A 26,368-nucleotide genomic window follows, 5' to 3' on the forward strand; every position below is an offset into this window, starting at 1 on the left:
GACATGGTGCTCCTCATGTGGCACCCCTGTTTACGTTCCAAATACGCAGTCCCTTGAAATTCATTTGGAGTCCTTTGACTCCTCAGGCAATGTAAGAATTTTCAAAGTGTGCACAAAACTCATTTTAGTGCTGATATGCCACAGAGAGAGCAAAGCTGAAGGTTGGTGACAGCTGTGTCAACATCTAGCACCTGACATCACGCAGCCCTTTGCTGACTGCTCCCTCAGCCTCCGGTGGTCTGAAGGTGCTCTGAGCCAAAGGCTGGCTGGCTCGAGCCGGGCTGCTAGAAGGGGCTCTGACAGTGGATATTAGGGGACCCATGTGTGCCGCGGCCTCTTCAGCTGCATGGGCTCTGGCTCCTTTGGGTGAGGCCTTGCTGTAGAGAAAAGATGTAGGAGCAACTGCCGCTGCCCACTGAGCAGCGTCTACTCCATGTTACAGAATCACATGTGCACGAGGCAGGAATATTTCTCGAAGGCTAACTGAGAAAGGCTGGGCTGTGAGCCTGTGAGCACTGAACCAAGGCCGCCCGGTAGGCATAGAGTGCTCTGGCAGGTAAGGAGATGGCCCTGTAGGACAGGAGCACGGTGGCGGCCGTCAGACCAGCTGTGCTTCACCTACGTGCCTTGCTGCCTGCAGCACAAGGCTCCCGGCCATGGGTGTAAAGCCTACAGCAAGGCAGGGCCAGAGGCACCTCCCCGAAGGCAGGGGAGATCCTGGGTCGTTGGGGCTGGAAGTCGTTTGTACCTCAGGAGATCCCGTAGACCAAAGCCCCTGCTATAGCAGGTTCCCTAGTGTAGGATTAAAGAAAAAGAAAGGTACTCCAGGAGGGTTTTGAGTAACTCCAGAGAAGATACTCTCTCTCCTTCTCTGTTTCTGGTAACAAGGATTTTAATAAATATTAATAACAGACAGAAGCTGTGTGACCCAGTGAAGCAGAACTTATTCTTTCCTGGACGCTTCCTTCGCATTCCGATTTCTGAATGTTACCAGTCCGTGGGTGCCTGATGGTTTCCTGCATTTGGCAGGGCCCTGCAGCCAGAGCTCCAGGCTGGTGCCTTTCAGTGCCACGCAGTGCAACAACAAAGGAGGTAACTGGGAAGCCAGTCATCATGATGACACTGGGGCACTTCTGACCTCCTCCTCTCCAGATCCACCTCCAGGGATTGGGCTGAAGCCAATGGGATGAGGTTTAATAAGACCAAATGCCGGGTCCTACACTTTGGCCACAGCAACCCCAAGCAATGCTACAGGCTTGGGGTGGAGTGGCTAGAAGACTGTGTAGAGGAAATGGACCTGGGGGTGTTGGTTGACGCTCGGCTAAACATGAGCCAGCAGCGTGCCTGGGTGGCCAAGAAGGCCAATGGCATCCTGGCTTGTATCAGAAGTAGTGTGACCAGCAGGAGTAGGGAAGTAATTGTTCCCCTGTACTCAGCTCTGGTGAGGCCGCACCTTGAGTACTGTGTCCAGTTCTGGGCCCCTCACTGCAAGAAAGACATTGAGGCCCTGGAGCGTGTTCAAAGAAGGGCAACAAAGCTGGTGAGGGGTCTGGAGCACAGGCCTTATGAGGAGCGGCTGAGGGAGCTGGGATTGTTCAGTCTGGAGAAGAGGAGGCTCAAGGGAGACCTTATTGCTCTCTATAACTACCTGAAGGGAGGCTGTAGCGAGCTGGGGGTCGGCCTCTTCTCTCGTGTAACTGGTGATAGGACTAGAGGGAATGGTTTCAAGCTGCGCCAGGGAAGATTCAGGCTGGATATTAGGAAATACTACTTCTCTGAAAGGGTGGTCAGGCACTGGAATGGGCTGCCCAGGGAGGTGGTGGAGTCACCAACCCTGGAGGTGTTCAAGGAACGTTTGGATGTTGTGTTGAGGGATATGGTTTAGCGAGAACCATTGGTGATAGGTGGATGGTTGGACTGGATGACCTTATAGGTCTTTTCCAACCTTAGTGATTCTGTGATTCTGTGATTCATGACCTCCTTGGGCAACCGGTTCCACTGTCACCACCCTCTGGGTGAAACAGCCAGCCTTCTAGCACGGATCCTCAGATACAGGTTCTATTCAGCTAAACCCATGGCTCATGCCTGGGAACAAAGGAAAGCCTGTGCCTGGCTCCAGGATGCACTGTGCTCAAGGATCAGGGCTGCAAAAGAAGGTGGTTTATGTTCCAATGTTGTGCCCCAGGTGGTGGGCAGGAGTACGTTGCTGAGATCAGAGCTCCAACTCTTCTATGATGCTGTGAGAATGGTTTGAGTCAGAAGGGACCCTTAAAGGCCATCTGGTCCCACTCCCTGCAATGCACAGGGACACCCACAGTTCCATCAGTGCTCAGAGCCCATCCCCTGACCTTGGCTGTGTGCAGGGATGGGGCATCACCACCTCTCTGGACAACCTGTGTCACCCTGAGTCCTTCCTGTTTCCATAGTATAAAACTGGGTTTGAACTGCTTAGGCTTTGAAGCTGTTTAATCATTTTTGGCAATGTTTCAAGTATCAGTACTGCTCATTTAACCAACTCTGCTGTGTAAGAAACGTATATGCATTTTTAAAATAATTCTCCATTTCTAATAGTGAAAGATAGCCTGAAGGTTTAGAAAGAGACATAAAAGACTTCTATTTGTACAGAAAATAGCCCCATTAACAATGCTTGCCCTTGCAACTTGTCTGCATTGAGAGAAGTTCAGGTTTGTGGGTGTTTTATCAATAGTTTCTCAGTGCCCACAAAGTTCTGCTCTATGGTCATAATCTCTTACATCAGTTGATCACAATCTGTCAAAGGTATGGAATGGCTTTACATGGCAGTTTTCTTAGACTAGGGGAAGAAACGTACCCTGTATCTTTACCATCACTTTTTTTTCTGGTGATAAGAAGGAGGAAAGCTCGGCTTGGGTGTTTTGAACAGCTTTGTTTCCTTTTTGGCCCAATTCTGTAAAGAGATGGGCCAGGACCCACCATGACACCACTGAAAGGACACCAACAGGAGCCAAAGCACAGGAAAAGATGCAACAAGGAAATAGGTTTATGTAAGAGAGATGCACATAAATTATAAGATTAAGTGAATATCTCATTGCTGAATATAACTTTAATGGAAAATGGAAAACAAGTTTTGATTGGCATCAAACAAAAATTGATGATTCCCCAGCTTTTGCTCTTAAGCAAAAGCTAGGTGGTTTTATTTTCTCCTTTGTATTGGAGTGCTTAACCTCTGTCTATCACTGGTTTGCTTCCTGCAGCAGCAGTCCTATCCATGGCCACGTCACCCCCACAGGGAAGCAGTAGAAGCCTGCTGACGGCCCTGGATCTATCTGGTCTTTATTTTATTCAGCTGCTTTTTACCCTTTGGCACAATTCAGGCTGAATTAACATGTTGAGCCACTCCAGGACGTGCATTCCTGTGCCCGGAGCACACGTGTATTCTTACTGCTCTCAAAACTGATTGAAGGAAAAAGTATAATGATGTGTTAAAAGATACAAAGGGGCATAATTTCTGGAGACACATGAACTATTTAGATGAGTGCAGACACGGATCCTACAGTTTGGGAAAAAAGCCTCAGTGTTTTCCTGCACTAAAGAAGCCCTTGGATGTCTCATTAGATTTACTCAAAAAACATATCTCACGTTACCAGGTTTAACCTCTTTTGACTTCATCTTTGAAGGCTCCCATTTCTTCCTCATTCCACCACAAACACCTTTTGGACCCTACACAAGGTGCTCACCTATGTGCCAAGCACAGAACAGCCTGTGGGTATCTCCAGCCCAGCGTTATCTCCTAGGGAGTCCCAGCAAGCTCCTGGTGCTCTCACTGAAGTCAATGGGCTCTGCTGACAACCAGGAAAATGAGATAGCTGTCTTCACAGAATCACAGAATCACAGAATTGCCAGGGTTGGAAGGGACCTCAAGGATCATGAATCTCCAACCCCCCGGCCACATGCAGGGCCACCACCATCCCACCTAATGCTAGACCAGACTGCCCAGGGCCCCATCCAATCTGGCTTTGAACACATCCAGGGACGGGGCATCCACAACCTCCCTGGGCAGCCTGTTCCAGTACCTCACCACTCTCTCCGTAAAGAATTTCCCCCTGACATCCAACCTATATCTCCCTTCCCTCAGCTTAAAACCATTTCCCCTTGTCCTGCTGTCACTCACCCTTTCAAAGAGTTGATTCCCCTCCTGTTTGTAGGCTCCCTTTAGGTACTGAAAGGCTGCAATGAGGTCACCCCACAGCCTTCTTTTCTCCAGGCTGAACAAGCCCAGCTCCCTCAGCCTGTCCTCATAGGGGAGGTGCTCCAGTCCCCTGATCATCTTCGTGGCCCTCCTCTGGACCCTCTCCAACAGCTCCCTGTCTTTCTTGTACTGGGGGCTCCAGACCTGGACGCAGTATTCCAGATGGGGCCTCACAAGAGCAGAGTAGAGTCTTGCTGGCATTGAAATGTTAAGAAAAGGAAAAAAAGTAAAAAAGGAAAAAAAGCAATGTTCTCTACTTTTGCGTGGTTTAAAAGCAATTTTCAGAAACAGACATCACAACGATAGCATCTTTGTTCGGGCTGTAAATCAGCAGTGAGGAGATGAAAATTCAGTCCAAGGCTTTGTTCCTCAGCCAGGTGGAATCCAACCTAAGAGTGCTGGGGAACAGGAGCCCAAGGAGAGCTTTGTTTTCAGAGATGCCCCCAGGCACCATGTGTAAGCTCCAAGATGGTTTGCACTTTAATGATATGAAATTCAGGTTAGATATTAGGAGAAGTTTTTCACACAGAAGCTGGTGAGGCACTGGAACAGGTTGCCCAAGGAGGCTGTGGATGCCCCATCCCTGCAGGCATTCAAGGCCAGGCTGGATGTGGCTGTGGGCAGCCTGGTCTGCTGGTTGGTGACCTGCACACAGCAGGGGGTTGGAACTGGATGAGCAGTGTGCTCCTTTGCAACCCAGGCCATTCTAGGATTCTAGGATACTATGATTCTACAAAATTGTCTTCTTCAAATGAATATCTAGAAAGTGATAGTGAATTAGTAAAGTAAGTAATTTGTCTAACAGACTAATAGGACAAAACTTTGGGATAGGGAGCAGGTGGAGCACAGAATGGCAAGGGAGTACAGGAAGGATAGGACCATCCGCAGACCTGACAGCCTAGGTGGGCTATTGTAAAAGAGATTTCTGAGTGTGCTGTTGATGCATTCATCTGGACATCTCTGACCCCACATGACTTGTTTTCCCTGCTCTAGAGGCTGCATGGTGGGCAGTGAGTTGGGGGCTGAGGCTGAGTTCCCACAGCCCTCCTGTCCTTCCCACTCTGTGTCTCTCAAGAGCTGCACTCAGTGTAAGCTGGAAGAGGCTATGTAGTGGAGAACAAATGCTCTAAGGGTGAGAAAAGGCTGAAGTGCAGCTGCTGATGCTGGCTGGAGAGCACTGTGCTGTCTCCACAAGGATGCCCTGTGTTGCAGCAGGGAGAGGGCACAACAGAAAAACAAACGTAGAAACAAAGAAACAAACAAAAAGATGGAAATAAACAAACAGAAATAATAACACTAATGGGAGGATCGTTAGATTAAAAATTAATGGTAGCTTGCTAACAGGCACTCACACACTGCTGCAGGGCTCCTGTGTTCCCATGCGGGGATTTCCTCAAGCAGAGGGGATGCAGAGGACTGATGCAAGAAGGCATTAGGGAAATACTGCAGGATTAGAGCAGCAGAGAGCATAAACAGGGGAGATTCAGATTTAAAAAAACAACAAACCCTCAGGCTCTCTGCTGCTGAGTCTGTATGACAAATTCTGAATTCACCAAACTGGATTGGTTTCCTTCAGACTGCAGTCACACCAGGGTTATATGCTGCCAAAAGTAACAGCTCTGAATGGGCTGGAGGAACGGTGTCCCATGTTGAAGAAAAGATAAATATTTCAAAGAACAAAGCAAATGTAATCCCTCAATTCTCACTAAGGGAAATGACTATAAGAGAATGGGAAGGGTACCTACCAAGGTGAACATTTGTTGTTCTAACAAAAGAACACGTCTTTATGTCCAGCACGGTGCCTTTCCCACGGAAGCTTCCTAGAGACCATCAGCTATCCTACTAACATGCCTGTGAGCATCACTTATCACTTATCACTACCATCACTTTTTAAAATTAAAGGAACATCACCAGAAAAGCACACTTTTTGTCCAAGTAGCTGTTAGTGTTGCTAATATGAAAAATTACTGAGCAGTGTTAGATTAGAAAAAGAAAATGGAAGAATGTTCTTCCAGTTTTCATTTGTCATTTGTGGGGAACATGACCCCATTGCAGGACTCAGCCTTGCAAGGCTCACTGTGAGCATCAGGGGGCTCTCCAGAGAAAGAAGTAGAGTGTCACATCCAATTATCACTCCCCACGTCCAAGTTCTGGAGGTGAAGGGCTTGATTTGATTTGGCAAAGGCAGCCACATGGTGGGGTGGAATGGCAGCATGGTGGTGCTGATGAGGAGCAATGGACCCCAGGCATTTGCTTCTGTTCTGTCCATGTTTTTGTTTACAAGTGAGGATAAAAAGGATGGCACATGCCTCAAATGGGGCAAAACTTTACTTTTTGATATTTCTGCAGCTGGTGTTGCAGGTGAGACAGGCTGGTCTCCTAAAACATTGGAATTTATATGAAAATATGGGAAGCTACAAACAATGGCCACTGCTGTCTCTTAGCTCAATGCAAAGGCACTTCTGAACAAGAAAGAATGAATGAAGCCATAAAACTTTACACAGTAAAGTGCTTAATGCAGCTAAAGGGGCCATGGAAAATAACCCAACATCCTGCAATTTCCAGTGCTTGCCATCTATGGATGATATTTGTGGTACAGTGTTTGCAAAAGGTTGAAGGCAATGCTGCTGTCAACTCAGCTTGATGCTGCACAGAGCAGAGGGATCACATGCTGGCAGCCAACAATTCTTCCCGATGGTAGAACTATGGTGAACCCTACAGTGGTGACTATGGGTTGACATCAGACTCAAGCCAGAAGCACTGAGACTCTGTCAGAAGACTGGATAAGTGAATAGTTAATGACCGGCTCATTAATTAATGTGACATTTTAAGGAGAAAAGAAACAAACAACAATCACCAAAACAACGACACAAAACAAGTATCTGAAACTCTCCTCCCAAACGTGAGTCTGGTGGGGCTTCCCTGTGCAGTCAAAAATCAGTTGATAAAAGTATCACCACCAGTGTGCTGTCACTGCTGCCCAACATATGATTATTAATTTGAATAGCATCACACCACCCATACACAGCACCATCAATCCCAACCTACAGACAACAGACAGATCTCATGCTGTAACCTGAGCGCAGTGTCACGCCTGACGCCATGACGCCTTTCTGGCCCTTTCAAACACACCGAGTTGCAGCTCAACAGTTGCAAGAATTCAGCGTGGACGTAACAACACATTGTTCCCTTAGATGTGACTCTCTGGACAACAGCTTTTGTACACAGTTCAGCCTGAGGCAGGCAGCAGTGTGACCACGACTTCAGAGATCTGCTCTGAAACTGATCAAATGGGTGGAAAGAGTGCATACACCTCTAAATCATGGAATCATATCATAGAATAAATCCCCAAACGTGCCTCTTCCCACACTCCTTTCCCCACGGACACGGCTTCTGTGTCTGCAGCGTGATGCTCAGCATGCACTGCCTCTGCCCTGTATCCAGTCCCTCCTCCACACACATGAAGCCCTATGAATAGACACTGCCATTCATCACATTTTCTGCATCTGAGCCTTTTTTTTTTTTTTCTTTTCTTTTCTTTTCTTTTCAGTTTGCTTCCACTCTTGGCAGGGTTTTAATCACCACTGTCTGAAATGTTCTTTCTGTCTCTCTTTGGGCATTATGTGCACCATCAACCACTGAATAAAATACATAGATTGTGAAGCTGGGAGCAGTGTGAACTCATCCTTGCTTTCCCACAATTTTGCCTGTACGTTCTCATTTATTTTTAAGACAGTAGCAGGTTAAATCTGCCTCAGGTTGGCCCGTCTGATATAAATCAAGCCTCTTTTCCACATGTGATTTATTTCACTCGCACCTTCTCAAATTTGGCACAGAACCCAAGTGCAATAAAAATGGGTTTTGCAAATTCTAGGGCCAGCATAAATCTTTTCACGCAGGCGTTTTCAGTTCTGTACTGAAAAGCCTTCTCTTAGCATACCAATGTCTCTCTGCAGCCCTTGCAATATAAGCATTGCAACATTCTGCTCCAACATGAAACCCTGGAAATAAAACCAACTGAAAATGGGCTATGACAACTCCCATGGTCGCACCCAAAGCACTCTGCTACTGCCAGGCTCCTGCCATGGGTTATTTATTTGTTGCTTTTTTTCAATGTGTGTGTGTCAAGGAAGTGAGCTATTTTTTTTCCTGTAATCACAGCTTCCCTTTTACCATTTCATCATTTTTCTTCTACACTCGCTCCAGTGCTTCTACACTTCCCAGTGCTTTAATTTCATCTGTCCTCATGGGACTTGGGAGCAGAATACATTTGCTGCTGTTTTCTAGGAGCAGTTTCAACTCCACGTGTCAGCAAATAAATTTACTAAATATGAGCACGTGGGTTTTAACCTTAAAGGACTGAGGAAAACACGGAAGTCATAACCTGAAGGGTTACTCTCAGCATCTTTAATGCAGCCATACAGCATAAATTCGCATAATGGTATGGACTAAAAATGAGCACGGCGCACAGAGGGATGCGAGACAGAGTGCATCATAAAACCATTTTAGTACTAATTTTCAGTTATGTGCCTTGCTTTGGCATGGTAATAAATCACAGAAAGCCACTCAGATTGCCCCAATCTTGGCAAAATAATTGCCTCAGAATAGGTTTCTACAGTTTTGGGTCCAAAGAGTGATGAAGAGTAAATTGAACTGCATTTACGCATTTGAGGAAAAAGACTTTTTCTCTGGTTTTCTTTAGCCACCTTCTGGATAAAACTCCAAAGAGCTGGTGAAGTCAGCAGCTGTGAAAGCAGCTCTGTGCAGACTCTGAATGATAATTCAGCCAAAGGCTTCATTACATTTAGGAAGAAGTAGAGCCATCAATCATTGGGAACTCGCTGCATTCCCACCATGGTTGTGCTGCACGCTGCTGGCCCCAGTGGAATCCCTGCCAACATGATGCCAACCAACTACATCCAAAGGAGAAAGAAAGGATCCATCAGGCTCCTAAGTATTTTTTTTCCAATAAAACCAATATGGTTTTTAAAAAAATACCGGGGAGCTGAATCAAAAAATGATGGATGCATACAGAGGTTCTACACTGACATCCACGACATGAGCAGTGCAAGTCCCAGAGAGCATTTGGAGAAACTCTGCAGGGCCAGGGAGCTGAACAGCTCTGTGGGACATTGGTTAAACTCACGCTCTCTCTGCTGCTAGCAGCGAAACTGATAATAACAACCCCTTGGAGCTCCAGCTCCAAGGCTTGGAGCTGTGCTTTGATCTGGTTGTAGCTGGAACAAGGTCAGTAAACATGAATAAAATCCTAACTGAGATGGATATCAGTTCTTCTAGGAGAGCTCTATGTCGCATGTTCTGAAGTCATTCTTTACCGGTTTCTTTTCCCACTGCTCCTTCCAAGAAGCTAACAGGGAGGATTTTAAGCTGCAATAAGACCAGTGCTCTGGCACCCCTACTGAGTCCAGGGCTGTCCATTCTGACCACCAGAGAGGGCCCACACAGAGCACTGCCTGGCAATGAACAAGGAGTCTCTGGTCCACCTCAGACCTTGGGAAGAGTTGGGTCACTTCACAGAGATGCTTCATTTCCTCCTGAGATGCTAGACAAAGTCTGAGCAAGCACAGAGGGACGGGGAACCTAAAACTGACGTGACAGTCTGCCCCTCAGCCTGGGCACAGTGTCTGCAGCATGCAGGGGAGCTTGCAGGATCAGGCAGCTGAATCGGCAACTCAGAGCAGCTAACATCCTACAGAAGAAGAACCAAGACTTGTGTCTCTAAAATCCCTATTTAGATCCAATAGGGGATGCTGAAGATAAATGACATATAAAATATGTCTAAATCCAGGGCATAGTAAAATCATGGCAGGGGTTGCACATCTGCCCTGAGTCTGTGATCTTGTGTATTAGGTGACCTTAATACCTTTTGCCTCTGGAGAAAAGGAACACATTTCCACTCTGTATGTAGGCTGCTGGGAGTTGCTGGAGACAGCAGTCTCCCTGTCCTGGTTTCCGAGCTTGCTGAGTGTACCAATATAGAAAAGGAAATACAAGCCTTATCGCAAACTTCAAAAGGAAGAAATTTGCTACCTGATGGCTTTCTCAATGACTCTTTCAAAAGCATATGGACAGCTGTCTGTGGAGGACGGACATTTGAATTTTGCATGTAAAAAACTTTATCCTTAAGCCACTGAAAGAAGCTGAATCTCCTGTTTTGTCACCAGCCTCCCCACAGCCCAAACCTTTATGCTTTAAGCCATAAGCCTGCTTTGAAAGACAAATCTTGGCCAACACTTGGCAGCAGTAGCATCACCCAACGACACCCAAAGCTGCAGCATCCATCGCGTCCCTGCGCACTGAGATGCCTCCAGGCCTACCTGTGACGAGGAAGCTGCAGCGGCCGGCTCCTGCTTCATTGATGATGTTGCAGTTGTAGACACCATAGCTGTCACGGGAGAGGCTGCTGACGGTGTACTCGGTGGAGTCCTGCAGGTCGAACTGGCCTGTGCGCAGCAGCTTGCTGCCCAGCCGCCACTCGTAGGTCAGCACCCGCGTCGGGTAGGCCCGCAGCACCCGGCAGCTCATGGTGATGCTCCGGCCTTGGCCCTGCCGGATCTCCAGGAAGGTTGGCTCCACAGCAGGGGGGTCTGCAGGGGAGAAAGCAGGGCTGTGTCAGAATGGCCTGGGTTGCAAAGGCCCACAATGCTCATCCAGTTCCAACCCCCTGCTATGTGCAGGTCACCAACCAGCAGCCCAGGCTGCCCAGAGCCACATCCAGCCTGGCCTTGAATGCCTGCAGGGATGGGGCATCCACAGCCTCCTTGGGCAACCTGTTCCAGTGCCTCACCACCCTCTGGCTGAAAAACTTCCTCCAAGTCAACGCATTCTGCTTATTGGTGTTTTCTACAGAATACCTAAAGAGAAACCAAAGCCAGCCCCCAGGCTCAGTTGCTTCCTTCGGGACAGAGACGTGCAGCCCAGGGGGCTCAGCCTTCTGCCTCACAGAGGACCCCAAACTCTAAGTCACGGGACCTTCTGCAAGAGGAGGAGGTAGAAAAGAAGGGAAAAGCCTTCACATGGTGGAGACAAAGTACACAAGGTAACAACCTTGGTGTGGGGTCCCAGACAGCAGTTCTGTGCTCAGTGACAGACCTAACTTTGCCACTGGGTCCATGGAGAAGCTCAGTACCGCAGCAGCTGCCCATAGGCTCCAGAAGAGCCATACAATCATATTATCTATCTACTCAGGTCATAGGTTTGGTATTGCAGTAAGCATAGAATGGGTCAACTTCTCATGACTTGAATTAAACTGCACTTTAAATAATTTAGATTTTCAGACTTCAGATTCCAGCAAAATACACAAATATGGACAACAAGCAGTGTATGCAAAAGCCTAACTTCACACTCATGTACCTTTTGATAACTTAATCACTGCAAAAGAGCAATCTGCACAGACTGACATTGGCAGAACTATTTAGAAAAGGTAACACACACAAGAATTGTGCTCATGTTTGCAACTGGATGCCAAACATTGACAAGACATTCAGCCTTTTTAAAAAACACAGCCTACTTCCAGCTCTTTAGAAACAAGAAACCCTGAAAGCTTCCCATCCCAGTAAAGTACATGGAATCTTTGCATCCATGTTAAAAGGTCTGAGAGGCATAACATCTAAAATTCCCCATGAGAATGGTCTGCACGTAGTCCATGCTGTGCTCCCTCCAGAAAGAGCTCTCTTACGATTATCTCTCCAGGAGCATCATGTCCTCAGGTTTTTTGTTGATTGGTATCTCCACCAGAGATACCAATAACCTTCAGCCTCTTGATATTTAATTCCCTGCATAATGGAAGCTGTAAAAAGATTCTCTCAGCTCATGTAATTGAGAAACCACACTCGTACGTGTACTGCTGCTCATCGACTCTTGCTTACAGAAGACATCTATATAAACACAGAAATTAAGCTGAACTTTGGAGACTGCCATTTCAGACAGCATTGCTTATAGGTTTGTAGCTCATCACAGCAATCATCACTGATCTTGTGACATCACCTAAAGCTGCATATGGAATGAGTGTGAGGGGACTACCAAGATTTGGGAGCAGAGCAAGCAGAGAGGCAGAAGAGGTGACATCAGCCAGCAGACAGGGCATGATGGCACGTGGTGAAGAAGTGGCAGATTAACCTCTCTGATGGCAATTACCCCGATTGAGACTCCACAGACCAATGAAGAAGACAGTGATGTGGAAACCACCAATTCACAATCTCATCAACGCCAGCCTGACCTGACTAGTCTTCGTACATCAAATATCATGTGGCTGTGTATAATATTCAGGAGAGAAGCTTACCTGGTACATGGGCTGCATTACAGATATAGACAGCAGCATATAGAAGCCCACAAACTGCAAATCTTCAGTACTGCAAGCCTTCTATCCATTGATAATATCCCCCAATTTTGTGTCATCAGAAAATTTCATCGGAGAGTGACTATTCTTTGTGTCCAGGTAGAGAATGAAGAATGCGAAAGAAGATCAGTTTGTCAGAAATGCCATTACTCTCTCTCTCCAGCCTGATACCTGCCATTTCAGCACGACCCAACAGTATCTTCATCTGTCCTTACTATACAATTCCTGCACCTTATCCAGCTTCTCTAATAGTCTCCCACAGAAGTAGCTTTGCAGGGAATTGTTGGCTTAAAGATAAGAGCTACTTTAGAAGCAGAAGATGTGACAGTTCTCAAATTCCTTGTAAGGGAGAGCTATTCGGCTACTCAAGCCTCATCTGCCTTTCACAGCTTTCCTTGTATTTTCCTCTAACTGACCTGCCTTACAATTTCTCCAGATATCTTCCAGACATCTTTTAAATCTTGATACATTACGGATCTCAGAGAGATTGCTATTCAAATTTGCTAATATTTACAATTGCCCAGCCATTTCTCCTCATGGAGACTCCAAGTTTTCTTCCCAATTAGCACTAATGATACTGATTTCAAAATCCATCATCTCTTCAGACCTATTAACTTTATACTCATAGCCAACACCATAATATTCTCATCAAAATAGGTACAATTTTTACCAACTTCAAGCCAGACACAAATTAGGCTATAAAAAAAAACGTGCAGCATAAAAGTGGTGGAAGAATCCTAAAATGGCCTGGGTTGCAAAGGAGCACAATGCTCATCCAGTTCCAACCCCCTGCTATGTGCAGGTCGCCAACCAGCAGCCCAGGCTGCCCAGAGCCACATCCAGCCTGGCCTTGAATGCCTGCAGGGATGGGGCATCCACAGCCTCCTTGGGCAACCTGTTCCAGTGCCTCACCACCCTCTGGCTGAAAAACTTCCTCCTCATATCCAACCTAAACCTCCCCTGTCTCACTTTAAAACCATTCCCCCTTGTCCTATCACTATCCATACCCACAAACAGCCGTTCCCCCTCCTGTTTATACTCTCCCTTCAAGCACTGGAAGGCCACAATGAGGTCTCCCTGCAGCCTTCTCTCCTCCAAATTCTTCTCTCTCCATTCTTTAGTCACAATCTCTGACCAAAGGCCTCCTCCTGCCAAAGCATCCCCAGCTGAGCCTGGTGGGGCCAGGGAGAAGCTCACAGAAGGCACTGGAGAGTTGGAGGCAGGAACTGCGTGCGTGTGATGTGTGAAATACACTGCAATGGATGATTTTGCTATCATTTTCTCCTTTTGCTTTTGGAACTTAAACATTCGAGATTTGCCCACAACTCTTCATAAGGCCATCTCCTTTTGCTTCTTATGCTACTGGATGCACCTTATTCAATGAACAATTATTCTGTTCTCCTGTCTGCGGCAGCTCTGCTCTAATGACTTTCATCATATTGGCATTCAGCTCTCTCCCTCTCTCTCTCCTGGTTTATTTACTCATAAGATACTTTACCCTTATAAAAAGCTTTTAAACAAAGTTTCCCTGCCTTTAAGGTCAAAACAGTCTTTAAAATACAGACTCTCCATCTATTCCAGAACAGATGACACCCAGTGACAGAAAAAGAAAATTAACTTTGTTTATTCATTTCAGAGGTACATTTTTACAGGTAATAACTTTAATGGAAAAGGAATGGAATGGTAAAAACTACAATATATGACAGTAGCCTGTGCTAACAGTTTATATTTATGGTTTTTCTGGTTTTATAAGATGGTGACTTTGCATGGCCCAACAATAACGATGCTCAGAAGGAAACTTATTCTGTCGCTGTTTGGAGCTTGTATGTTGTTCAATTCATTTGCATTAGCTCTTCCCCAAGGCTTCAGCATTTTGATTTAATTTACTTTGCTGTACTTATCCCTATCTTTCATAATTCCAGTATTAGTTTGTGAAAAATATACAGAAAAGCTGCATGGGGAGCACACTTCATTCTCCCAAACAATTATCTTTGGGAAGCAAACAGTCTGAAGTTAAAACTGGCTTTATATTAAAGTTTAATGAATTTTTTAGCCTAAGTACTTTCAAGTCTTAAGGATTACAGAATGGAAAACGAAGGCTCCCCAGCTATCAAGAGACGTGGCAGCAAGGATGCTGGTTTGTTTTTAACTGGACAGCTGCCCTTCACAGTGTGGATTGTACTGCGGTGTATACAGCAAGATTTGTTCAGGAGAAAACGTACCATTCTGCTTCTCATATACCGGATAAATACCAGCCAGCACATGCTTATAGAGTCACAGGAGCTGGAAGGGAGCTCTGAAGGCCATCTAGCCCAACTCCCCTGCAATGAGCGGGGACATCATGATGATGAAGATGAGCAGTTCAGCTCAGACTCCACCTGGCCCACGTCCTTCATTGCCAGGCAGCCCGGCCAGGGCAGAGACTGGAATGCCTGCAGAGCTGAGACAATTTAAGGAAGTGCCATTTCCAATTTCTGATTGAAACATATTGTCATCTACTCTAATCCTGAGGGATGTGCGACACAAAATGAGAATCACTGTGGCCTAAAAAGGCAGCCCTTTTCCTTTCTTTTTCTCCTAAGTTATTGACAGCATTCGCATCCTGCCCAGTAAGGACAGCTGAGCTAAGCAGTCAATTTCTTTTTATTTATTTCCATTTTGTCTCTATCTCTGCTTGTGTTTTGACATATTATTCCCAGGCTCTGAAGATTACTCTCAGGAAAAGTCTGTGGCATTTTTCTGACTTCCAACAGAAGCAGCATTCTGTCTTCCAGGCCATGTCAGCAAGTATTTTATGGATTACAAAGTAGATGCTACACATTGTGCTGTTGGCAATGGGGCTTTACTGCTTTTATAAAAAAAAGAAAAAAAGAAAAAGATTCACTAATACATGCGTGTAAATATATCAGCACAAGACACATGGAAGTCTGCTAACTGAAACCTGCTTATATAGACAGAGAGCTGGTACATCACAGATAATGGCTAGCCAGATGGTTGCATGGCTTTTACCTTTCCCCAATAGCATTTATTCTGAAGCTAAGCATAGAGGAAGTCTGTGCACTCACGTTAGATTTACAGCTCTGCAGACCTCCAGGGCAGAGCTGTGCTCCTGCAGGCTCTGCAGGCTGGAAGGCAATGGGAACTCATCTGACGTTCTGTTTTGTTAAGTGTGTAAGTTGGAATCACACCTAGTCAAAAAAGGGATGCTTTCCAAAGAAAGCCAGCTCAGGAGAACAGTGCCATGTGGAGTAAATTGGTAATACCAGACATGTAATGGGAAACCCATTGTTCACACACAAAAAAGTTTTTAATGAAGTTCAACCTAACAGAGACTCAGGAAGGAGATGCTGGAGCCACTGTGGGTATTTCTCTGCAAATAGCTCAGGGTTTAATAGTGCTCCAAATGAACGGCAGCGTTAGGAGCCAACAGAAAGAAAGAGCCCCAGCACAGCACTGGAGCTTTAGGACAAGTAGCAAGAACTATTCCTTCAAACACTGCACCTGAGCACTGCAGCCCTTTGGGTAACCCGCTGCCATGCTCAGCACTGGAGGGCAGAGGCACGAGCAAAGTCAGTGCAGAAGCAGAGCCAGCAGGGCCAAACCACAGCCTCCAGCACGTGGCTGGATGCAGAGACATGCTGGGGAAAGATCGTTCTATTCATCTGCACTGCAGGGCTCATTACAATGCTGGCACAGCCTAACACAATTTCCACCCCCCCTCCCGCAGTCGTTATTCCCACATCTCTCCATCCTCCAGCTGTTCTTTATGGGAGCCTCTAGCTGTTCCGAGGATTATTTTCATATGCAATTGAAAGCTAAAATGAAATGGTGCTTTAAGCTTTCCAGGTCCCAACTTGGTTTTATTTAACGCGGTAGAAAACAAAACAATACCAAAAAACAAATTCAACTCAGTCTCATGACAACCACGGAGAAGCAGCCGGTCTTGGTGGCAAAGGCAGGAGAGCAAACCTGCTCCAGCAGAGCTCCCTTCTAAGAGATTTGTGTATGTACTCAGCTGGGACCACAAAGCTGCTCTTGACGCAGCTCTGCTAAAACTAACTGTCCCCTGAACTCCCTGATGGCAGGGCATGCGTCAAGAAGAATGGCTGGGAGGCAGCTCTGCCTGCAGGACTTTTCCCAGTGGAGAAGCCACCAAGCGGAGAAGCCAAGCCACCAAGTGGAGAAACCACCAAACCCCCCAATGGAGAAGCCACCAAACCCCAAGGCTGGTTTAACAGGAAGGAGGGGAAGAAGCACCGCCACCACCTGCCCACCAGCTGTGTTAGGAACCTTGCAGCACTATCTTTGCCACGGGTCCTGCAAAGCCCACACAAGCCAATGCACTCGTGTCCTTTCCAGCCTTCAGACATCTCAGTCTTTTCTTGGTAGCATGCAAAAATGCTCTAAGATATGAGAATGGTGGAAGCACTCTGCAAGACTAGACAGGTAAATTATTCAGCCTTTATAGCTCGTAAGTGATTTACAGCTGTTGTTATCCCTTTAAACAGGCAGGGCATCATTTCCATGAAAATGCCTCCAACAACTTCCAGAAGCAGCTGAATAATGGAACATCTCGAACCCAGTGTGTAACTTTTATAAGCTAAACCAACGCTGTATTTTTCTGGGTAGATACAAATCAAATATGAACCCAGTTGGAAAAAAAAGAAAAAGATAATACCTATAAACAACAAATAGCCTTACAGTTTAAAGCAAACCAGTGCTGAGCAGAATTGAGATTATTTGCCATAATATTCCCCTTGTTTCCACACAGACCCGCAGGAAGCAAGCGCACATACACCCAGATAAATGAAGAAATGAAGTGTGGGCTGTATTTTGTAAAGATGAGATCCTAAAAATGCTGACAAGATAGATGAAAAATGAAAGCACTTCATTGATGCAATGGAAAACTTCTTACAGCGCGGGTTTGACAGATCGCAGTCTGCCCATTAATCAGGCAGAACACTGGGATGAATTTGATCAGAATTAATATATTTCTGGAATATTTCCTATAGTCAACACTGTGGTCTTACTTAGCTACGGAGTTTGATGTGGAGGTGATGGAGTGAAACTTGATGGCACAGACACTGAGAAGGGCAGGCTGGATGGTCAGAGAGCTTTAGGGCACACAGGTACACAGTGGTTGCAATCCCAGTGAAAAAGGCAAGGGTAGTTTTCTAGCCAAAGCTAGGAGATGGACATTACAACCTCAGGTAATGGATTTCTTCCAGTGAAATGAAACTGTTATGTTTGGAAATAGACACAAAAAATAATCATTTGCACTCCTACATGTAAATGGAAGCAGAACTGCAAAACCTGGAGCTGTGCATTCACCAGCCAGCTCTGTGCACAGGCACTGCCCCATGGCATGCTGAGGGAAGCACCATTTGCACAGAAATTTGCTTTCCAGATGTGGCACCATCTAAGTTTTCCAAGCCATATGGCCCAAGGGACAAGCTCTGAGACTGCTGCCAAGGGGCAGAGGCAGCCCTGCTTTGGGAAAGGAGTGCAGGACTGCACCCAGGACAGCCCCTGGTGTGTGCTGGCACCAAGAATGGTGCTCAGCAAAGCCCAGTTGGCAATGCACTGCACTCCCCATCAGCAGCTGCCACAACCCAAACTTCCAGACTAAACAAAGAGGACTCCTCTGTCCCAGCAAGGCAAGGCATTTTTACCTTGGGACTGCTGCAGTCATGCAGAACAGTGGTAATGAGGTGTCCTTCTGAATCACATCTCTGATAATCAGGGCTGATTAGGACAGGCAGCACCTTTCCTACACCAGCAAACCTCCAGAAAAAAAACCCACCTCCCTTGTATCTTTATCATTTCTGAAATGGTATCATTTCAGATACCAGTGGCATCTGAAAAAAAAACAAACCCAAACACTAACCTACTAGCACCTTAAGAATCCAAACCTATTGCAGTTGCTGTATTAAAATAGATCCCTGGAAGACATTCCTTCCATAGGAAGCACCTCCAACTTCTGATGCCAGCTAAGGATCTGCCCAGGCTCTTGCTGAACTTCTGTCTCTGTTCCAGAAACCTGTTTGAAGTTGCTTTCACAAATCCTTCCCTTGCGGTCAGACTACCCTAAAATATCAATATTTATTTGTAAGTAAAACGGACAAGAAAAAGGAACAACCACTGTCTGTGGCAGAATGACTTCAGGATTATTATTCCCGTGCTCAATGACCACTAACAGTCCCTCAAACGATTCTATGATTTTATTTTATGATTCTCTGCTTACTTTACCAGAACATCTGAGTAAGGACATGGTCAGTAGGCATGAAGGGGGTGGGCTGAAGGCTATCCTGGGTGATCATACAGGTCTTTTCCAGCCTTAAAGACAATGATTCTATCTGTAATATCAGAAAACAGGTATATTTTTGAATAAGAAACCCATCAACACTCAAACTTGGAAAAAAGTTAACAAATACATAAGGAAACAAAACAAGGAGCTGAAATGCTGCACACACGGAACCAATGCCCAGGTTCCTCCCCCACTGCCAACAATTTGGGGCAGGATGCTTGTGCAGCAGCATGGCTGTCAGGCACCACATGATGGTGACCCAGGAGGAGGAAGCTGAAGATGGTAGTGCAGCCCCTGAGTGAGTTGCACCTATTCATTTCAGGTCAGACCAATCAAGACTGCTGGGGAAACTCCTGAACTGCCCTCCTTCCAGAGAAATGAGCTGGTGCACGTATCCCCAGCCTTCTTTTTCTGTTGTAAGATGAACGTTACACAGCAGTTTCATTTGGCAACGGTCAACAAAAACACACATCTGAATGGAAAACTGACTTTCCTTAAAGAAAGCTAGAGCTCACCAGTTTTTAAACAGTTTTCAGCTGATTTTGGTTAAAAACAACAGCGATTTTCTTTAGAAAAAAAAGCAGAGTGCTTGAACACTTGTGTGGAAGGTCGAACAACAGATCCTCACAGCAAAATATCTGCAATTTTTCTGCTCCAGGACACTTGACAGCAGATGATGCGCACCGAGCTGGCATTTGGTGACTGCTGCAGAGGTGATGAGAGGCACAAAGCACATGTAGGCACTGTTCCGTTCTCCTTTCAGCATGCTAAAACTGAGCCTGGTGAGAAGCTGCACTGATACCACAGTGTCACAAGAATCCTGTCTGACATGCTATGGGATGTAACAGGGTAAAATCAGCAAGGAAACAGTGCTCAGATTGCCCATGCTTGGCTTGTCTTCCAGAGGTGCAGAGGATGCATCTTGTGGGGGATGCACAGCACAGCTGAGCTTTGGGTTTTGGTGAGCCACGACTCCACCAAGGCATCAGGAAACCCAAAGCAATTGCCAAGGAGATGCTGGATGGAAAGGAATTGTGTTAATGGCACTTCTTCACAGGGGGAGGAACGCTAGCAAAGCTTGGTAAATGTTGGAACAGCATTTGTTACAGTGCTCTAGAGAGCCAGGAGGCTGAAACCCCACTCCGTACCTGGGGATAGGAACAGACAGGGTGGAAAATCCAGCAGAGGGCTGAGGTCTTCCACTGGCTTGTAACAGAGGCAGGAGTCAAAGCCATATGTTACCATTCAGCACTGTTCTCATAGTATCGCAGAATGGCTTTGGGTTTGAAGGGACCACAAAGGCAGACGGATTTGGCACATTTTGGTGCAGACTTTATCTTTTTTTTTTTTCTTATTGCACAAGATGCAGCAGTGCATGTTAGTGAATGGCTTGCATGATTTACATCTGTGGAAGCCCTCTTCACTCACGGGAATCTGATAAATCTGGTTTTGCAGTTCAAATTGCACCTGCTGGTTGCAGACAGTTGTTGGGATTCTCCCGGCTGATGCCTCTGTCCTGGCTTGGCTCCTTGACAGCACAACACATTTTCAGAGCAAGCAGCAAGTACTGCATGGCAGCTCTACAAGATCTAATATTTGTGCTAAAACACGTGGAACTTTTGCAAGTGAAAAATATTCAAATGAGTAAACAAATAAGAAATAACTCAGGAGTTAAGCTGCAACATTAATCTGCCCACATATCTGCACATCATTTTTTTTCCTTTTCTTTTTTTGCTTTAATTGACTAGCTCTAGCGAGAACAGGAATGTTGAATAACGATGAGTTTCTTTAAAAAGCCCAGGAGCTGCTATAATGCACAACCTTTCAACAGAATCAACTCTGCCGATGATCTTTTATGGGCTATGCTGCTATTCCTTATATCTTAGGAAATAAGAATGGTAATATGTCTGAAGAAATAAATCTTGAAGAATACTACAGCAACCTTTTTCACTGTATGAGGCTACATGAAGGAAGCACCTAGCAAGGGTCCCACACCCTCACTAAAAGGCACAGACTCCACCGTTTCCTTGGCTCCTCTACTCGCCTCTTCTATGTGCGCATAAGGTTAAGTTTCAGAGGTCACAGAGTCATAGAATGGCCTGTGCTGCAAAGGAGCACAGTGCTCATCCAGTTCCAACCCCCTGCTATGTGCAGGTCGCCAACCAGCAGCCCAGGCTGCCCAGAGCCACATCCAGCCTGGCCTTGAATGCCTGCAGGGATGGGGCATCCACAGCCTCCTTGGGCAACCTGTTCCAGTGCCTCACCACCCTCTGGCTGAAAAACTTCCTCCTCATATCCAACCTAAACCTGTCCTGTCTCAGTTTAAAACCATTCCCCTTGTCCTATCATTATCCACCCCTGTAAAAGTCGTACCCTGTTGCCTATCATAGGCGTGGCGACCTGGTTCGGGAACGGCACGGCGACCAATCCCAGCTCGCTTGGTCCATCGGCTCGCTGACACCAATGTGGTGGACGGCAAATGGCGTTTATTGGCGGGAAAAATGGCCTTATATAACCTGGGCACTGAACGCTATTGGCTATCGGGAGGGGGACCCTGTCTTCCCGTACAACGCGATATCTTCCGGGCGCCAGACCCTCACTACCACAGTACCCCCTCCTGTATGTACACTGCCTTCAAGTACTGGAAGGAATGAGATGGAGACTAACCCAAGACTGGACCAGAAAGGAACCCGATCAGAACAGCTCTGTGGCATTTCGGTGTTGTCTTGTCACATCTCATTCCACCAGACCAACCCTACCCAAACTGTTGTTGATAAAATCCCCTTCCCTGCTGCTAAAACTATATTGTTTCCCTGCTCAAATCTCTTCATGGTCTCCTGGATATGCAATCAGCGAACACAAACTCCTCAGCTGGGGAGAAACTTGAGATTCCATGTGACTTTGCAAAAAATGGAAACATAACTACCTGATTAAACACTGGAACTGTTGTTATTTCAGCACCAGCCTCAGAGCCTCTCTTCATTTCCTGCACTATTTGCTTATTTTCTGTTTATTTTCAGTCCAACTCCCTGCCCCTGCATCAGCCTTACAACAAAGCACTTCATGGTCCCTTTGTTGTAACTGAACTCTTGCCCTTGAGCACACTTGTGCCCACTCTGCTCTCTGCCAGGAATGTCAAAACAGATAAAAAGTCATAGAGTCATAGAAAGGCCTGGGTTGCAAAGGACCACAGTGCTCATCCAGTTCCAACCCCCTGCTATGTGCAGGTCGCCAACCAGCAGCCCAGGCTGCCCAGAGCCACATCCAGCCTGGCCTTGAATGCCTGCAGGGATGGGGCATCCACAAAAAGTCACTACCTGGCGGGTCATGCTTTGGCACAGAAGATGCATGGACGTCACCACTTCATCTTCATACTACTAAATGGAGGGAGAGGAAGGAAACGTGATTATCTGCTATGCAAAATAAATTAACTAGTCACCAGAAATCACAGAATTACTAACATTAGAAAAGACCACTAAAATCGTCAAGTCCAAATGTGGACCCATCCACATGTGTGGCCAGTAACCATCACTGGGGAGAGGCCACATGTGAAGGACCACTGCATCCTATGGACTGGAACCCTGATCAACTTCTAGGAGACAGGAAGGGGAGGCTGCAGAGCCAGAGGCTCCACAAGATGCACTGATAGGGCAAGACTACAGTGTGCCAAGACATGCTCTCCTCATTAGCAGAGCACAACAAGCTTATGCTTTCCAAAAAGAAGATAACTCGCTGCAACACCCACAGAGGGATCGTCAGTCTGCACTAAAGACAACTTAGCCAAAAATGCTGCTTTCAAATGCAACATCTAAGGGAGTTTCTGCTTGTGCACTTAGTTCTTGCTATTTCACTCAGAGAGCCACAGAACGAATTCCTCTTGGTGCAGAAAGCACTGCTTCATGATATAAAGAAAAGTAAAGTAAAAATAAAAAGCCATTCTACTAACAGAACAGATTGCCTTTGGTAGAGAAAGAAAAAGCTGGTAGTGCAAAGCAAGAAACGTTATTCTCCAAAAACCCTTGGTATGGCAAAACTGCAGTCCTGCTGCAAGCCTGCAGCTTGCTAAGCAGCCCTTGGCCTGGCTGCCTATATACCCCAAGGGACTGAATTTGGGGCAAGGAACAGCCAACTCCAGCTGATGCCAACAGCATGACTAAGATGCCTGCAGTGGAGAGAAGCCTAGGGAAGCTTCTGTTGCAGTGAGAGAATTGGACTTTGGGCCGGCACAGCACATGGGTGCTATGCAAGGAAACAAATCGAGGCAAGGGACAGCGTAACACTGGGTTATTTCTGTTCTATTTACGGTTGGACTGGATGATCCTGAAAGTCCTTTCCAACCTTGGTGATTCTGTGATTAAATAACCCCAACAGCTTGGAGCAGGGAAGCGATGCTGGCTCTGGAACAGGCCATGGAGCAGGAAAAATGACTCCTGCACATTGGATAAGCCCCCAAAATACAAAGCTGCCTCTGAGAGGTACCTGAGCGATTCTCCATTCAGTTATCAGAAGGATGGCTGCAGCTCACTGGGGTCAGCACATGAGCAAAGCCTCCACGTTTCAGTGCAACTCACCCGCCACAGCTTCATTTGATGGCACACAGTGGAATAGTTTTTAAAACAAGATTTGTCAAGTGAACTTTTATGCAGATGGTGATGAAGGTTTTTTTTTCCAGCCTTAACAACCCATGAATATAAACTCTTCCCGTTGGAATTATCGTCACATTTCAGAACTCACCCTCACAGGAACTACATCTAAGCACTGATACTGCTCCGTTAAAGCCGGTAATGCTGCAGTGCTTCACACAGCTGAAGAAAAGCTCCACAAACATAACTCTGCTTTGTGTTTACTGGGAACACTATGCAGCTTTAATACAAGATCTTAAGGCATCTCAACAAGTGCCTTCTGGAAAAGGCCTCACGCTTTGCTCTTGGATAAAAGAAGAAGATTTAAAAGGTCACGTAAGACAACTAAATAACTTTTCCTTAAAGTCACAAAGGTTAAGTTCTGGCATTGTCCTTCACACACCACCATACAAACAAAAGTCTGGGACTAAAGCAGCAAATCCTTCACAACAAGCAGCATGTACTTTATAATGAAAACTTACAGAGCAATTTGCTGGTAATTTATGTCACATAGCAGCCAGAATCAACCCTTTCTGTTTAACATCCAACAAATTAGAATTGTCCAGGGCAACAATTCTGCCTGCAAAGCCATCCCTTTTAATGTCAGACATCCATGGAGGCATTACAATCCAGTTCCCACAGAAACCCCACGGCAGCTGTAGGATTTTTATTTGTGCTTTGGCTAACAGATCCTCCTCAGTGAATGATACACAAGCTTTTATCATTGTGAAGACACATTACAAGAATTAAAATGCAATACCTGCATGAAAATTAAACGAGGTATAAAAATAGCTGTGATGGGGTCTTTCTAATGACTTCTATGACAGATGTAGGCATGATTAATGACGATGCAATAATGCCTGAGCTGAAGTTAATCACTAACGCATCACTTAATATTGACAAAGAGGAAATGAATGATACAGAGGCACCTACACCCAAGCAGAGAGTGCATGTTAACTTCCTGGTGAGGCTCAGCATGGGCAGAGGTGGTACGCCACTCGTAAAGCTGGATCCAAGTCACCCATGTGAGGTGAGAGCTCAATGGGAGACTTTCTACAAGGCATGGTCCTGCCCACGTCTCAGTACATTAAGACTCCTTGAGTCTACAGAATAACTGGAGATGCTTAAATGCCACGGCTCACTCAACAGAAGTGGCGATTTGAAGAAGCTGCCACGCATCTTCACGACTTCAGAATCGAACTCCAGTATTTTGGTGTCAAGGCTATAACTCAGTTCTGGGTTGGAAGACACAGACTTTTTCAGAATACACCTCAGCTCAATTTAAAGATTTCTGGCAGTGAATTTGTCTTCATAATTCAGTTGCCCACATGACTAAAAGAAAACCATTTCATTAGAAGATCATCTACCTGCTTTTGGAAATTAACTACTCAAAAAGCTACATACACAGTACATCCAATTCACGTATTTTATTTTCTTGACTAAATTAGAAAGGACGAGCAATTCAAGTCTCCCTTGGCAAGGCAGGTAGAAAGCAGCGATTCCCTGTTAGATGTGTACCTTCACCCTCCATACCACTGCAGTCAGAACTCACACAGCTGGTGGGCACATCTGGACCAAGAAGGGATGGCACCAGCAGTCATGGCTCATCTGGACCAACAGTAGCAGCTTTACCAGCACTATTTGTCTCTGAAAAGCACAGATCACATTGAGGAAATGGAGACCTGGTCACACACCAGCAGCTCACTGTGAGCTCCCAGAATGGGAAAGAGGTGAGCTTAGAACTGAGTTGGCACACAGTGCTGCTGCCTATGTGTTTAGAAGGCCGTTGGAAAAGCAAAAAGTCCGAAAACAATCTGATCAAGGAAGCAGCCTAGCAGAAGGAGAAAGACAGCTTCACAAAGCAAAGATAAAGAAGTGACTGGATTGCATTTGATAAATATGTCCTCAGTGTCAAAGTGCCACATCCTGTAAGGGTGCTCAAATACACAGGGAAGGAAGGAAAAGTGGAAAGAAACGGGATAGATATGGATGCGGGCAAATTCGAGGTGGGTGGAAGACAGACTTTAACAGGAGGACTAGCAGAAACAAATATACACTTACTACAGAAAGGAAGCAATGGATTCACCTTCCCTTAGCATCAGACTGAATTATTGACATAAGTCATTGACACAAACAGTCGGTGACACTGAGGGCAGCAGTGCACAGGAACCCTGACTAAATGATTTAGCTGTGCATTTTAAACACCGTGCCTCATCTCTCCAGCTGTTCCCAGAGCTCTCTGCAGTTTTCTCTGCTTGAGGCATAAGAGCCAGAGCCCATCAAATCCAACCAGCTGCAGAAGCAGTGGTCCCATGGCTACAGCCACATCCATGCTGAGGCAGCTCAGCTCCCTCAGGGTCACCTCCATCCCCATGGAGCGTGGAAGCATGAGCTCCCTGGTGATGCTGCTGCCTGTCCAGCATTGCCATCCCATATCTCCAGGGCTGGAGGGTTTCCCAAGAAGCACAGAGGAGGCTGCTGCTGCCTCAGATACAAAGCACAATGGGGATGAATCTGAAAAACACATAAGGAGAAGAGGCAGAGAGCAGACACAGCAAGTGAGGAGCAGAGTACATCCAGGAACACCCGGGGGAGATTTCTGCACAATGTTTTGCAATAAGAAGTATTTTTCACCCAGATGGGGGAGGTAAATAGATGTACTGGGGAGAGCAGAAAATATAGAAATGTGAACATAAAACAAGTGTATGGACTTAAAATAACCCAGAGAAAAATTTTTACTGCTGCTCTGGACAACGTTTGCAACAACCTTTATTTGGCCTGGAAAAAGTATCAGTTCTTCTATCCCTGTATTTTATTTCTCTTGTGAACAAAGTCTCTATATAATCAAATGG

General features: G+C 46.0%; 1 protein-coding gene across 1 annotated transcript in view; it reads right to left on the reverse strand.

The window, feature by feature from the left end:
• MDGA2 (MAM domain containing glycosylphosphatidylinositol anchor 2) overlaps window positions 1–26,368 on the reverse strand; it is a 367,028-nt gene that overhangs the window by 71,084 nt on the left and 269,576 nt on the right. The window contains exon 9 of the mRNA XM_090141907.1: window positions 10,567–10,836. Coding sequence (XP_089998033.1) covers window positions 10,567–10,836 — 270 coding nt within the window. The remainder of the gene's footprint in view (window positions 1–10,566; window positions 10,837–26,368) is intronic.

Source organism: Phasianus colchicus, chromosome 5 (assembly GCF_987193195.1).
Source record: "Phasianus colchicus chromosome 5, bPhaCol1.hap1.1, whole genome shotgun sequence".
NCBI lineage: Eukaryota > Metazoa > Chordata > Aves > Galliformes > Phasianidae > Phasianus > Phasianus colchicus.